The sequence below is a fragment of the Amphiura filiformis genome, chromosome 2 (assembly GCF_039555335.1).
Source record: "Amphiura filiformis chromosome 2, Afil_fr2py, whole genome shotgun sequence".
NCBI lineage: Eukaryota > Metazoa > Echinodermata > Ophiuroidea > Amphilepidida > Amphiuridae > Amphiura > Amphiura filiformis.
In genome coordinates, this window is record NC_092629.1 from 25,380,702 (window position 1) to 25,398,027 (window position 17,326).

The 17,326-nt window shown below is 37.9% G+C and overlaps 1 protein-coding gene across 1 annotated transcript; it reads right to left on the bottom strand.

The window, feature by feature from the left end:
- Positions 1-39: 39 nt before the first annotated feature.
- LOC140146022 (glycoprotein-N-acetylgalactosamine 3-beta-galactosyltransferase 1-like) lies at positions 40-10,666 on the bottom strand. Its single transcript, XM_072167761.1, is given in 6 exon segments — positions 40-521; positions 1,453-1,552; positions 5,411-5,771; positions 8,034-8,104; positions 8,107-8,697; positions 10,421-10,666. Coding segments are annotated over 4 exon segments (1,122 nt in total). The 5' UTR covers positions 10,629-10,666; the 3' UTR covers positions 40-521; positions 1,453-1,552; positions 5,411-5,519.
- Positions 10,667-17,326: the final 6,660 nt, after the last annotated feature.

Consider the following 17,326-nt stretch of genomic DNA (forward strand, 5'->3'; position numbering starts at 1 on the left):
ATCAATAATTTATTTATTTTTATTACTTTGTCACTTGAATATTTTCAGGTTTTTTTTTTTCCTCTTCTAATTTGGGCTCTTTGACGCTGGTGGCTCTGGGGCCATTTGCCTTCTTGTGAGATACATGGCCTACCTGTCTGATTCCACTGGCGTTCCTTGAGTTCGGATTTCAATATGATTTTTTGTAGACAAAGTGACATGATTTCCGACAACTACGACTCCAGGACAAAATTTAACCACATTTGTGAGATTTATCTTCCGTTTGGCCTCTTTAGACCACAATTATCATTATTTCGTCCAATTTCACCATTAAAACTACAAATATTCTTGCGCTTCACCCGCACATGTCCCGGTAAAGACCTTTGGTGACATGATTTCCGACAACTATGATATATATTGTTATTGTGGATTGATTTCAAAATCCATGTGGAGATCCGATCCTTCCATCTTCTCTCTTTAAAGCTTATCGAATGCTTCGTTTTGAGCTACTGTAAACTGATTCTTCCAGTCTCCGACTATACCTGCAGATGATAAACAAGCAGGATTCACTAAGATGAATACTTACAAACTTCATAGTTCTTTCTGTTTGAAGGAACAGTAAATACAACTTTATGCCTTAGCCTATATATTAGAAAAATAATTATCAAGCACGATTCACGTGATTTTATTTAAAACAAACTCATATTGACTTTAAAACCGAATAAAAACAACGGGCACCGAAATTGCCTGTGGCAGTGACGACTCAGTAATACAATGAAAGCCTACGACGATTGAGCACAAATAACCATGACGTCAATTGCCACAGGTAATTTTGGCGCGAGAATTTTGAATATCGCGTGCTGTTTTTATTCGTTTTTATGGTCAATATGAGTTTGTTTTCAATTTTAAAATCCGGTGATTCGTAATTGATAATTGTTTTTCTAACATTTAAGGCATAATGATGTGATTGCCGGAGTGTTCATTTAATGTGACACCACAATCAGGATTTTCCATTGATGCTATTAAGCTAACAACTTGCAGGGTGGTGGATGTGCAGACACGGTACCATAGAAAGTATATGGGAAAAGGTCATTAACAATTTGATGACGTACTTTTTCTCCTTTTGAGGTTGAGTTGAAAACTAACCCCATGATTTATTTAGTACTAATTTGATGTCAGTAATAATAGGAACTAAACAATAATGTATGTAATTTCATGTAAGTAATTAGGCTAACAATTGAAAAAAGCGTAGAACCTTCCAATATTTTGCACAATTTCCTGCTAACCGTGACTTATACACATGGTTAGGCAATTAAGGTTTTCAACAGTGGGGCACCCAAGATCTGTCATTTTTGGCACGTCTAAGGGGTCAAAAAGTTTTTCGGCTCGAAGTTACACATAATTATTTCACAGGGGAGACGACTGCGTTGTCTTAGATATATTTGCTTAAGTCATGACTTGTGTGTTTGTTACCTTTCCTGATAGTAGACGGTCCACCGATCTTCTCCTTTCCTGATTTATCATCTGTCGTATAAAATCTTTGTTTCATACTGTCCAACGTACTCTTGTTATGCTTCTGTCACACTACACCGAATAGGTCTTCCGTACAAGAAACGGATGGTATTTTAGTAAATCCGTTGTTGTTCGTCAATGATCGTTTTGTGTTCTTTTTATGTCCTGCTATCATCCGCCAAATGCGTTTCGTGTTAGGTGATGTTCGTTAAGTCCGTCGGCAAGTTTTGTGCATGCACAAAACTTGAAACGGAGTGTACCGAATACACATGTTCGGTATTTATCCGATGTGTGTTCGTATGGTGCTGCATATTGCCGGAGTTTGTTCGCTCTCCTTTCGTTCATGTTCGTTCTTTGTTCGTTGCACTCGGCCCGTGTTCGTTGCAAATACGTTCCTGTGAGGCCTTCACCACCGGATAGCATATTTTTGCATTCGGCGATGTACGTTGACCCAGACCGTGTTAGTGTCACACTACACCGGATCGGTCTTCCGTATAAGAAACGGATGATATTTTAGAAAATCCGTTAGTGTTCGTCAATGTTCGTTTTATGTTCTTCATATGTCCTGCTATTATCCGCCAAATGCGTTTCGTGTTAGGTGATGTTTGTTTAGTCCGTCGACAATACGTTTCAAGTTTTGTGCATGCACAAAACTTGAAACGGAGTGTGCCGAATACACATGTTCGGAAGTTGTCCGATGTGTGTTCGTACTGTTCTGTATATATACCCTGGGTTTGTTCGCTATTCTTTCGTTTATATACCGCAGGTGTTTGCAGGTTTCGCAGGCCCTTGTGCCGGATGTAGGCCTATGGCGAACATGTGCATCGATCATGGGGGGGGGGGGGGCTTTGTGGGGGGTGTGTGACACAATCCCGGGACACAATATCATAAAAAGGGGGAAAGGAGAGAAAAAAGAAAAGAAAGTGAGAAAAATTGAAGAGAGAAGAGAAGAGAAAAAGTTAAATTGCACGTAATTTAGTAGGCCTACGCATGTAAGTAGTATTGAGGGAGTGGCACTTTCTGAAGGGTAGAGGACGCAATATCAAATTCCTACCAGTTTTAGGGATTGACAAGAAAGAAAAAAGAAGAGAAAACATGGAAAAGGTTAAATTGTACGTTATTGAGTAGGCCCAGGATAGTATATAGTAAACCTAAGTATAGGCCTGTGATTATTATAGGCAGTGCTTAAATGTGGTTCCTTGGCCCAAAAGCCTGTGAAAATTACTGCCGGCCCGTCGATATGTAGGGCCTGTGACATTTTGTCAAGTCAGTATTTAAGACGGACTTAGGTCTATTACTGACTTTAACATATCAATCCATGCATGCTTTACCTGATATTACGAGTCGGAAGTCTTATATCTAAGTGTCAGTGGATCAGTGTAACATTTTAAATTTTGCAAATTCAGTTCGGGCCTTCCTTGTTTTTTTGTTTAAGGGGTACTACACCTGTGGTAAATTGTGACTATTTTTGCATTTTTTCTCAAAAAATAATAACACACTGGTAACAAAAGTTATGTATATTATTGGGGCAAGGAATCCAATTACTACACTGAAATTTCAGTGACTCAAGATAAGCGGTTCAGTATATATGATCGGAAATGAGGTACATTCTAGCGGTACCTCTTTTCTTATCATAAATAACGAACTGCTTGTCTTGGGTCACTGAAATTCCAGTGTAGTAATCGGACTCCTTGCCCCTATAATATACCAAATATTTGTTACCACTGTGTTATTAGTTTTTGAGAAAAATGCAAAAATAGACACAAATTTATCGAGGGGTGTAGTACCCCCTTAAGGCAATAATATTGTAAAAATGATGCACCAAAAACTATTTTCCAAATTTTCCATTTTTAAAACTAAATTTTTACACAATAGGCCTAGGCCTAATAATGTAAATAGGCCCTACAGTCCCCATGCAAATGGCTTCAATTGGACCTTCATTTTGAAAAATGGACAAGTCTTCCTTTTTGCTTCTGCTATGGACATCCACGTGTTATTTTTAAAACAATTGTTTATATTATACAATAATGGTGAAAACTTTTCAATGGCTTCAATTAGGCTTTCGTTTTACCAATTTGCGGCTGTTTCAAACTAAAATAGTACCCAATAATAGTGCTAAAATTGATCCAAAAAATGACAAATGGCTTCAATTGGGCCTTCATTGTCCAGAGGTTTCTCACCTCTATTGCCCCCGGACGCTGGTTGCCCTGATATATCAGATTTGTAGCCCTTTTATACTTATTAGCCAATATTTGACCATTTTCGTCAAAGTTTGATCAATTCCCCACTTTGTTCACCCTCTGAAAAAGTGCTTGCTACGTCACTGCCTCTAAGGGGTCAAAAACCCTCTCAAACACCCTCTCCTCCCCCACTTTTCTGATAGGGTGGACGTCCCTGTTGGTGCCACATGCCACGGATTCGCCGGTCATTTGTCGGACGTTGAACGATTGAATATAAAACGCCTGCAGGATTATTAGCGGCCACAACGCATAGAGAGACGAACGGGAATCGGACCCCTAAATCCGGACATTTTGTCGGACGTTCACACTAAAAACTACGGGGTTATATTTTCCGTGGTCATTTTGAATTGACCACGTTTGGGGTTGTTTTGACCCTTTAAGGGGTTGTACTGTTTTAATTTGACCACATTCACGAGGTCATTTTAGCCACGACGAACGTGGTCAAAAACTTAGTGGTCATTTTGCCGATACCGTCGCGCATTGATATCAGTTTCAATCTCCCGCTTTGAAAATCTCAATTCATAAATGAGTTTAAACATGAGCTGCAATTAATGTTTGTTGATTAATAAATAAAACTAATTTTTTGACCGAAGTTACCCAATTTGTCAACTTTATAATGACTTGCATTTCGGAACTATTTGCACACACGGTGTGCATCGGCTTCCCACGTGGTCACATCAGCGCCATATTTGTTCTGATTGTGCAGCTCAGCGGATTGTCGTGTGTGCTTGTCTGCATGATGGAATATGAAAAGTTAGTTGAAAAGTGAGACTGCAAGGATGCATAGACCCTTGTCTATGCACGCAGATTCATTCAATTTCATGCTGTCGTGGCTGGTTTCTTGGCTGCAGTTGTTATAAGCTTATATCATGTAAGCTTATAATACGTGAACTGTCATAGGCGATGACTGACTGTGTGTGAGTGTGATACACAGATGCATTTTGCAGTTTGCTGTTTTAATATGTAATGCTTTCTCTGTGCAGAAACACACTTATGTCCTGGTGGGACCAGCATGACCATAGGCCTACTAAAAAAATCCAAACAACCCCTAAATGTGGTTATTGAGTAACCCTATAAAACAACCCTTTCAAATGGGTCATTTCATTTGACCCCGAAATGAGGTCATTAAGTAACCCAATAAGGCAACCCTTTTGAAGGGTCATTTCATTTGACCCCGAAATGTGGTAATATTTTGACCCCAATGGGGTTACTATTTGACCCAAATACGTAGTCATTGCAATGACCCCGACCAATGGGGTCAAAATGACCCCGTTAGTGGTATGGTGTTTAGTTGATAACTATGCTGGGGTCAAAATGACCCCGTTTGGGTCATTTTTTGACCCCGTAGTTTTAAGTGTGTTGACCCCCAAATCCGGTCATTTGTCGGACGTTGAACGATCGAATATAAGACGCCTGCAGGATAATTAGCGGCCACAACGCATAGAGAAACGAACGGGCATCGGACCCCAAATCCGGTCATTTGTCGGACGTTGAACGATCGGATATAAGACGCCTGCAGGATTATTAGCGGCCACAACGCATAGAGAGACGAACGGGAATCGGACCCAAAATCCCACCGAATCTTCTGCCGGACTGGTGATTTTTCCACCGAATAAAAATTTTTTGTATTCGGTGATGTACGTTGATCCAGTCCGTCGTAGTGTGACCGACCTATTAACAACACGGTCTATAGCTTCGTCTGACAGAGGGCGCCCTAGAAAATCAACTACTTGGACTACTGCTCCTCTAAGATCCTGTTGATGATTAAAAAGGAACATATTCAAACCTTCACTTATGTTCAGTAATTCTTTCACTACCTCCTACGCATTGCTGTTCTCTTCTGCAGTTGCAACTGCTGTTTTCTTCCCTTTGCTCCAGCAAGCAGTTTGTCCACCATTGGTTTAGCTTCACTTTACTTGGGCAGGTATAGTGTCCAACTCCAAACGGTTTCATATGGTATATCATGTACTCCAGCAGATACATAGCGTTGGGATTTACATAGTGGAAGGAGATGGAGTAATCGGAGCAACATTCTGGGCCCTGTGACAAACATAAATGAAAGAACGAACATTTAGTTTCACAATAGTTCTATATGCTTTATGAAACCTGCACATTTGTATATAGTACCTCATTCATAACGTGTCCATCATCAGACATTTATACCTGCTGATGTATCGACCTGTAAGAACTCTTTTGATTGGTTGTACCAAAGAGCTTTTAATAGAAATAGATTTAGCTGTCGATGCAATCATATTTACCACCCACCTGACTTTAGGCGCTTCATTTAAATAAATTCAATGCTCTTACTGATCGATTACACATTAGAATGTATGAAGGCTGCCATTTCCACATATCTATATTACACTATAATGGTAATCGCTATACGTATACATATTATAGGCCTGTAAAGGTTGTTTTTAAGAAATTCCCATTTAATTTTATTTCAAGAAGGAGATTGGTATATAGAAATAGTGGCATACCCAAAGAGGGGAGGAGGGTTGGGAAGGGGCAGATTCACCCCTGTGAGAAGTCGTGGGAGGGGAGGAGGGAGGATGGGGCACACCGACACCGCCTGGCTAATAATTATTTGGTGGAGCAGAGACACTAAAATGAATACACGGGATCGATACACGTGAATTGCTATGCACGATTTTGATATCAGACGAAAATCTTCGGATAGTGGGTTAGAAATTGATGAATATCTCCCGCAAATGATTTTTTCTCAAGAAACCAGACGTGGTCTCATACACTTGAAAATACGTGTTGAACAGATATGATAGTCGCTAGAATGCGCTTTGAAAATTGGCCGTGCGCTTTGAACTCAAAATCTGACCATTTTATATTGCGTTGGTCCTGTATTACAGCGTGTAGTACAGCTGCACTCACTGTAGGCAGTATAAAAAGTCGATGACCATTGACCTCAATGGGGTATACAAGCTTATTCACGCACAACCAAGATCAATTACCCGGCTATTGTGAGTAGCCTTAGTTATGTCCCTCGACTAATTATTAGTTTTAAAGAGCTTTAAAGGTTTGAACCAAATGGCTAATTGTGGCTGTGGATTCACCCTACCATGGCGATTCCTGCCATGAAGATATAGGGTCGATGACACTGTGTGGGGGAAGGAGGGGATATGGAGAATGATAGAGGGCTGGAGGAAGGGAGAAATGAAAAGATATAATAAAGTCAAGTAGATAAATATATAGAAGGGTTGGGGACAAGGAGAGCGAGGGAGTGATAAAGTGTAGGCCTAGGAAAGAATAAGTACAGAGAAAGGAAAAGAAAGGAATGATGAATACATTTAATAATAATTATGCCTATATAATAACTAAACACATAACAGCACTGGGCAGCCATTCGATGATGTCAATGCCTTTATTCATTACGTAATTAAAACGCCCAGTCAGATGTATTTCACACCTGCCAAACACAAGGCACCCAATTTCGAAAACTGGACGTTGAATGTACACTCTCATGAATATTGATTGGTAACATTTTCCAATATGTCAGCGCTCTAATCGGAAACAATAAAACAATAGACCCTGCAGAGCGTTAAGGTTTATACGACTATGAGGATGGCTATATCATGTATTGAGCCAAACAGAGATAAGGTAAGAATAGACAGTATGGTTGGAGGTCAAAGGGTGAATAAACATCAAATTGCTAAGAGATCTAAAAGCTCTATATTGATTGGCTACTCAGAGGATTATATCATGTAATTAACCAATAAGAGGCACTGTAAGAAAGCTAATAATATAGTTCAAGGTGTTAACTGCTAAGGGTGCTTGGAGCACAAAAGTTTAAACTACAATATACGATCTTTTTAAATATATAAATTTGGTTAATTTTTTGCATATTTGCAATGTTTACTGTCACATGTGACATGTCCCTACCAGGGCTGGATTTACCATTGGGCCATATGGGCCCGGACCCAAATGTTCTTTTTTAAAGCCCGAAATACCCAATATTTCTTGCTAAAATATAGTAAAATTTTTATTTTGGGCTAAAATAATCTGATTTTTTTTTTCGCGCGCGCAAACGTCCTTATAAATTTGTAACAAAATATGCTTGGCTCCCTCTCAATTTTAATGCTTATAGGTAAACCAAAACATGTCCATTTGAGTGCACATGCCTTCCACGCGATGTGTTTGCGAGTAACAAACAATACAAAGATACAAAGATGAACTTTCATGCTAGCATGCAAAGATAATTAAGGTGGAGTTCTTACTAAAAAAAAACCCTTTCCCAGACCATTTATAACCACAGTTTTAAATACAGTTTTAAATACAAAATAACCATACCGATGATGGTTTATAGTACACATAATCCCAATACCAATATTTGTCAGGCATAACGCCAGGCACTAAATGTTCTCAGGAATAAATGGATGAAATCGTTCACGACCAAGTGGGTCTCGTGAGTCTCCTGCTTCGACGCCAGCATTCTGTAAACATTTCCCAATTTCAACATCTTCTGCTCCACCAACAAAGTCTCCAGATGTGCATTTTCTCTGTAAAAACTTTTTCTACACCATCTTGACACCCGCTTTGCTGACTACATAACCTGTTCCACCACTCATGACGTTGCCTGGTTTAAATTTACGACCAAAGTACATGGGTTCGGATGGGTCGTAACCTGACAATAAAAATCTAAGATTTTCTAGAATTAAAAAGGTATCATCGTCTGCTTTTATAAACCATTCCACTTCGTCTAAATATTCATCATAGAGTAATTGGAAAGTGTGTCTTGTTTTCTGCCACAGATAGTCTCTCCCTTCTTTCGACTCCACTTTGACTGTAGGGAAGCCGGGGTCCACTTCTGAGCTAATATACAAGATTCTGTTGCAGCGTTTGGCCCATGTGGCTTTGATATGTATGGTTTTCTTGTATAAGTTTGCTGGATTTGTCATGACCCAGCATAGTACTCGCACTTTGGAATAAAGTAGATCTGCTAGAATATCCTGACCTGAAAAATAAATCGGTAAATAAACAAAATTATGATAACTGAGGTGGCTCAAGAGCTTCTAAATTCGAAAACTGTTGTTTTAAGGCGTGGGGTATGGACGAACTTGCTTGAAGTACAGGTATCTAGAGAGGGGAAACGACGAGTTGCTCCAAATCACAGCGGCGTGACGGCCGCCGAGTGCGAATATGTATTTATTATGGACGGTTCGTGTTTGTTTTCAATTTTGGGGCGTTTTTCCAAAATTTGATATTTTTGGTGATATTTCAAAAAAGCGACATGCCAAAGACAACTCTTTGGGCACATACTTTGTTATTGCTATTGTACATCTTTTCCACATACGTTACCATTCGCTTTGTGATTTACTAATATTATATATTTTGTGACTGCAATTTGGCGTTTTCAATGCGTTTTAAGCTTATCATGAAAGTAAGAAAAATATCTGGTCACGCTCCTTTAAGAAATTTTACCTGATCGTCGGATTTTGTAGGCAACAGAATGCAGATTGGCTCACGATAGCACTTGATGATAAAATTACTTTGAATTCCTTGTAACAACACACTCATTACCTCGTCTGGAAACTGGGTTTCGGACTAAATTATGGAACAGCTCTTGTCTTCGGCGTCGTATCAAATCTCATAAAACAAAACAAAGGACATTCTTCCTGTGCGTAAATCTGGTTTTGCGCCGGAACATGTACATTGCTCCTTTACTTATTAAGGTTGAGCACTTTCTGAAGATAATTTGTTTAATAACCTTGCAATGACTGACTTCAGAAGATAGCCTAACAAATTTCAAACTTTCAATGTAAATTGATTAGTAATAATAAATTTCATTGCTGTCTTCAGTAGCTAGTACTAAATTATATAGTAAAGCTGTCTTCAGTAGATAGCAATAAGTTATTTGGGGTATAATTATTTAGGTAGCCCAGATCAGTAAAGAAAGTAGGCCCTACTGCTTTCCACTGGGGCCTCTTAATAACTTTCACAATTACTGTCTTCATCCGATATTAATATGTTACAAATTAGTAACCTTACTGTCTTCAGAAAATATCAATAATGTTACATTATTGTATACTGTTGTTAGTAGATTTTCGCTGTCTTCAGTAATAATAGATTTCATAATTGTTGACTTCAGTAGTAGATATACTGTGTAGTACACATAGTCCCTTGATACTAAAATCCCTGGCACAACTCTATGGTTATACGTGAATTTTGAAAATTTTGATGACTACACAAATTTGAACGAGGAAGTCATTCCATATATTTTTATTATTATTATTATTTTATATCCTATGTCTACCTTTAATGAATTTAATTCTTATACATAGTCATGCACGGGTCATTGATCATTGCCAAAATATATACGTTTCTTATCATGAACCCAGGGACCATGTAAACCTTTGAAAAAAGACAGTATACATATCCCTGTCAACAATTCACATATTATTTGTCAATGGATTGCAAGAGTTTATTAAAAAGGTGCCCAATATGTTAAGGAAAACAGTAAAAAACGTTACTTAATGCAAAATTTCATAGTCGCTACGCTTGCATTATCGTGGTTTGTAAATTGGGTTCTCACACATTTGGCACATGCAAGGGACCACGGATAGTTTGACAGACCAACGGGGGGAAGGGTTTTAAGCTATGTCGGGGGGTCAGTTTGAAATTTGCCCGAGCCAGGTCCAGGGTGACATATAGTTAAAACAAACAACATTAAAGCTTACCGAATGCTGTATCATCGTTGTGCGACTGGAATTCTCGTAACTCATTCAACGATATGGCATTCATGTCGTCAAATTTGACATGCCCGTACGGATCGGAGAGCCCGAGTGTTTCTCTTTTTCTTGGATCAAATAATGTAATAACATGTGATATACTAGCTGACTTCAATAAAAACGTTGTAATTACAGCACCAAAGAAAAATGCCAACATAAATGTGACCAGCAATGATCGTATCCCTCCACCCCCGGTTGCCATATTTCAGCATATGCAGTAAGGGACCGATCGTTATTTACGGCAGAGGGGATGGGCGTTTCGGAAAAAATATCGACAAAAAATCGCGTTCCCCCTTGCGTCCACTCAAAATTTTCGGATTCCCCCATGGGCATGAATCATGGTCAATGTCAATTTTCTTGTTTTCCCATCAATTTCTCCATTTAAAATTTAACAATCCCCCATGGCATCCTGGTTAAAAAAAATCGCGTTCCCCCCTCAAGACCCCCCGCGTTCCCCCCCTTGCGTCCAAAAAAATCGGGTTCCCTTCTCAAAATGCCCACCCCCTGTCATAAATAACGATCGCTCCCTAAGGTTCAAGGGTCACATTATATTTTTTTAGACCCAAATCACGGTCTTTGTACCAGGCTAAAAGGAAACAAACTCACAGGACAAGTCTGGTCGACTTCTGCCTGGAGATCACAATGAGTATTGTTATGGTCACCAAAATGACCCAGGCCAAAATCACCTGCTTCGGGTTCACGCAACACCAAACACACAAACACACTGTTTATTACTTAAAACACTTATGATTATTTATTAATTAGTGCAGTATGGCTATCAATCAATCCTTATACAATATTACAACAATTATGTAAGATTATGATAAAGACTTCTTTATGCTATGGTTACTTAGCTAAGCCTGGAGATCTTGATTGGCTGGCTTTCTGATAAGATTCCGTTGATGGTCTCAGTTCTTGATCCAAGATCCAGCAATGTCCGCGATCCTATCTTTCACAATCTCAGTCTAAAGTCCTGATGACTATATTTCTACTACCCTATCTACTCTGCTAGTGTTCTCCAAATGGTCTTCTATGTTGACCTTAAGCTCCTCTCTCGGAGATCTCTTGAGCAAGCTTTCTGCTCCACTTGACAGACAGATAACACTCTATGTTAGTCCAGCAAAATATCACAGTTCGGTGATGGAGATACTTCAGTCTGTCACTTCTTTGAGTCGACAAACAATAAAGCACTATTGGCTTTCACTATCGCCTTTGGCGTAAAGAATTCTCTCCAACACACACACACAAGAACCGCGAACCGAAGTTTGAAGACTTCAATGGTAACTTTGTACCAATACTGGCTAACATAAGTTTCACAGAGTTTCCTCTTACACCTCAAGACTGCTGCCTCCCAATCATTCAACCTCCAGGCTTTTATCTAAATTCTACCTATTCTAGAATAATCTGCATAAATTACAGCATTTAATCATCCCATATATGGCATATGACATTACCTCAATTCCCAAAATAGTGCATGAAATCACCACAAGCCAATCAGATCAATTACTCTGTACACATAGTTCTAAAAATAGCACATTACCTCAACACAAACCAATCAGACACTGTACACCGATTTTTGGCACAGTGCCAGGACTTTACTACTGTCATAATCAAGTAATCATGACCACTAGAGTATGATCTAATTGTTGCTAGAACTTTCTCCACATTATTAGATATATGAATTTCTTGATCACTTTTAAAATCATTAATCTTCTAGAATATTCCATGCACAAACAAATGGAGATAAATATCAAAACAAGTGAAAATTAATGTTTGATGACAAAACATATAACTTTTAATGATTATTATGGAATAATTTTGGGGCGCACATAACAGTATTCCAGTTGAAATACATAGGCCTACACCCCTTATGGAAGACATGACCTTAATCTCCCACGCAAGGTATGTAGGTTTTAAATGGAATCACTCATTCAGGTAACTTCATTTAAAATTCATACTCCCAGTGTTGGTGATTAAGGTCATGTCTTCCGTAGGGGGTGTACGGATTTCAAATGGAATAGCCCATTTGGCTGCCAACTCTAGGCTATTTCAACTCTAGGCTATATCCACACCCATCAAGTCCCCCCCCCCCATTCCTCGGTAAAACCAAAAAAATAGTGACGTGTTGCCCTCTACGACCGAAAACAATTCGCAGCAATCGGATGGCGGGTTTTTTTTTCGTTTTTTTTAATTCTATACAAACAGATATAGCCTACATACACACGGCAAGGGCGTCAATCCGAAGCTGATCGTGAGGGCACAAATTATATAAAATAAATATGAAAGTTCTTCTTTAAAAATACCCAAATTACATTATATGCAGAAACTGTCTGCATTAGAAAAAGGACGCATTTTAAACCTGCTATGGAAATAGTTGTTGGTAATTGAACATCAAGGAAACTATTTTTGAAAATAGCAAGTGACAAAAAGTGGCAAGACATGCATATAAAGCCATCTTCAATAGGCAGCAAGACATATATATAAAGCTATCTTCAGATTTGAAACTTGTAATTCATTGCTGGAGAGTGATTTTTTTGGGGGAAATGGGTTTAATCAAGGAAAGTATGTGGTTTTATTACTTGGCAGTATGTTTATCAACATACATACCTGTGTGCTTTATTTTGTATTATCTTACTAGTGGTAATCTCATTCCAACATTGTTATCTTTGTATATGATTAAAAAAACCACCCAATTCCAGCATTTAAAATAAACCACCACGAAGTCCCTGAAATGTTAATCGTCATACCTAATACAGTTTAACCCACTCATTTGCACGTAAAACTTACCATATTGACCAGATAAATCTAACTGAAGGAATTAAAATGATACACATGTTGTTGTTTTTTTCTCAAAATCACTTCCCATGGACTTGGGTGGGTTTTGTATTCATGTATTCAATTGTAATTTGCTTCTATATGTTGTATGTCGATTATGTACCAAGAACGAGAGAATGCGTTAATCGTAATAGTACATTCTAATTCGGTACCAGCAACAAACATTCTGGTTCTATACGCCGAAAGATGTGTCTTAAAACAAGCATTTTCTCTGTTGTTCAAGTCATGATTTACATCATACGAATCAAATGGTTTATTTTCCAAATCTTTTAACGTCTGTGTTACATACCGCTAATAGACCTGGGCGATACATTGAAATACGACGAGTAACTATTTGTTTTCATGGCATCTGAAAAGACTGCATTAAAATCGCTGAAATTGATCAAGTTATACCGGGGTATATTGCCAAAAAAGTAGGGTTTGATGCTTCCAAATGGTATATTTTCTCTCATTATATGACATTTTTGTTGTAATAGTACCAAAATTCATACACACGGCTTCGGTTTTTAGTAAATATTCGCCCTACCATATTGTAACTTTCAGCTTCGAGGGCGCACTGTCATTTTAAGCTGTTTACGGTTCAGTGCGTTAAAACAAGAAAAGTCTCAGGTCAACCTATGTTGATTTTTTGATCATTTGGCATCTAAATCATATAGTTTCAACTGATATTAGTGGCATTTAACTGTGAGAGTTCTGAATATGAGAAAATTCCACCCGAAATTAGCCATTTCCCCATTGAAACCCGTGTAATACATAATTAGTGGTATTTAACCCAAAACGCCCAAACCCTCGGGGCCCAAACCGATGGATAAATATCATCGATATCTGCATGTTGAGAGTTAATACCAAATGGAAATGAAAGTAAAAATAGCCCTAAATAATAAAGAACACGAGGAATAAGCGGACAGTTCATCATTTTTGTCAGGATTATCGTCGGTTTATCATGGCACAGAGCATGAACGGCATAATTAATACGATGATGGGTGACATGATCTGCAGACGATTTATTTTTTATTTTTTACAAATTCAAATATTTCAAAATTGTTAATTCTCATGACCATATTTGAAATCAGCATGAAAAATGCATTAACATTAGTACAGTACAAACAAGCCTAGTATTGGTTCAGTGGTTCTTAAGATAACTCTTGATATTTTGAGAATATATCTCAAAAGTTGGACTTTTTATGTTGAAGCCTATGGCCATCACACAGAGCTTAAGCGTAATTGTCCTAAGATATCTATTAAGACACAAGCCTTCGTCCGTAGCACTTCACAACGAGCAATAATGTCCATCAGTGTAATCATATTTTTAGATGTTTTGAGTAAAAATATGAAAAGTTATGACGGTTGATTAAACCATAGATTATTAAACCCATCAATAGAGAAAATTGTGCTCTTCAACTATCCTTATAAGAAAATTACGAGTTTAATAGTCTTTTAATACTTTGATTTTCTCTATTATTTCACTTTGGGTGGTGTACTCTCAAGTTATCCATTAAATACTTGAAGCTACTTGAGCAGAGTTCTGACGAAAGCTTGGCAGTTCTACTTGTCAGACGGCGAACCGCTAAAAACCCACTAATTGTTATGAATTCCCGTCGTAAAAGCCTATCCCACAATCTACTTGAGCATGTTGAGGCACCACGATGGTGACCGTTTAACTTCAAATTAAAGGCAATATCAGAGATCAACGCAAAGCAGTTAAATATTCGGTTTTCTTAGGAATGGCTTCAAAGTGAATGGTATTATTCAGTTTGGTGTTTCTTCATTTGAAAAAAAATCCGCGAAAAGGAAGAAAAATGCTGTGTTGACCAATAGACCTATAATAAAATGTCATCTTTAAATATTTTCCGTACCGTGGTATCATCCCGCAGGGGGATGTTCTGACCCCATTCTTGTTCATCGTACTTGTATACTACTGATGAAACTACAAGCTCTCGTGTAGTAACAAACCTTCGTAAGGGACGCACCATTAGATACCAATGGGGGGGGGGGCTGGGTAGTTTTTTGGAAAAAAACCCATTTTGTCGCGCCATCTGAGCAAAAAAAAAAAATTGCTCCACCTCAGACTGATTGCAATCATGCTTTTGTTAAATGCATTTGAGTAGTCCGCCATATTTACGGGATGATACGTCACATGCAAGGCCTCTATAACTGGTTAAACCTTGCTACTTCAGTAAAAGGGTACATTATTTTGGCACTACATTATTTCTTTTTTTCCACAATGCTGGTATTAAATATCAAATAGTCATAATTGGCGGTCACTTCAAATCATCCCCAACTTAACGAGGTTCAGGAATATCCTCTCATTGTTAATTGTTGGTTAATCCACCACATGAACAGGATTTAGCCAAAGCAAACAAAGACTTAAGCTTTTTACTAATGCTATACATAAGTATAAGCTTATTATCCTCTTCAACAATAGGATTAAAGATGGTGTTTGACTGGACTAAAATGAGAAACATGTCGGAAAAATATTAGGGACATATGAATACAACCTCTTTGCATATTATTTCGCACTGTAACTCGAAATACAATTTGCCGACTTTACGAGCGGTTTGAGATGGATGGTCACATATTGTATACGGTCAGCTCTCGGCAGTCACGTGATACTGTCCACGTGAGCTCAATTTAATAATCTAAGGTTTTGTCTCTCGTATTTGGTAATCTCGTTTATTACTGAATACTCCGCCGGTGTAGCATACCGGGTCTGATTGAAGTGACGTCGAGAGCTGTCGAGTTCAAAGCATCTCATTGAGAAGCGCAATATTATTGGATTCAAAGTATCGGTAAGTAATCAAAATATAACAGTAATGCCAGTACAGCTTGATCAGCTCTTAATCGGCGGGCCTTATAACATCGCGGATTAATATCAATATATTTCTTTCGAGATTGTCCTGTGACAACTCGTCATAAGTGTCACAAATTATTAATTCAGGTCCTATACTTTACCAATTATATTTAACACGCACATAGATCAGACAGCGACAGGTCAACTATATTTCCCGCCGATTACGAGCAAATCAAAATATAATCAGGTTTTTTTTTTTTTTAATTTCGAATTTTACGTAGTCTTTTTTTTCTTCTTCATATTGTTGTAATGGAAGCAATTGTATGAATAGAAAAAAGATATACCACAAAGGAACCTTTTTAACTAAGAATTTTCAGACAAAAAAAGTCATTTAATAACTGTTAAATAAAACTCAATCCTGTTTTCGGGGGCGCCCGCCTTATAGGCATGACTGTGAAAAGCTTCTAATTTCACTCTTGCTAGATTTACTTCGCAATATTGTTTTGCTAAAATTATGCCCAGCTTAGAAATAAAACCACGATTTGCTTGGATTTTATTTTATTATTGTTTTCTGATATGCACGGGATAAAATCTTGTGCGTATATTCTTTGTTTAAAATACAAATGGACTTATAAAAACACAAATAAATCGTGACCTTTGTACCAGGCTTAACCAGTTTACCGCCTCTTAGAACTCGATAGACGGTGACCAACACTATGGACCACAATAGCCTAATCTCAATGGCATAGTTCAATAACCTCAAATAAACAATCATAGTGCAAAATTTGACATAACTTGCAGAGTATGAGTTTTTGTACCCAAAATTTCAAAGTCATTCAATGAATGTACAAATGTATGTTGTATAGTTGTCCTTGGTACAGTGTATGAATAGGCATCTTATCAAGATCAAGATAGTGATAGTGACATAACAATTAACATGCTTATCTTACCAAGGTCTTATCTATCTGCATGGTGCAATTGAAAATTATGATGTATGATTGTTTTAAGGATGAAACCAATGGCCAAGTTCTTTTGCATGGAAATTAGAACAAATTACTATACAAGCTGTATCAAAAAGTTTGGTACCCAGCAGTTTTAATAGTTATTGAAAAGCCTGGTTCTTTCAATTGCAATATCGGGTCCCCCTTTACATGATAAAATGATCAGACCATAAATCTTTTGTGACTGTTTGTGGCATTAATCAACAAATTATACGGATCTTAGATGTG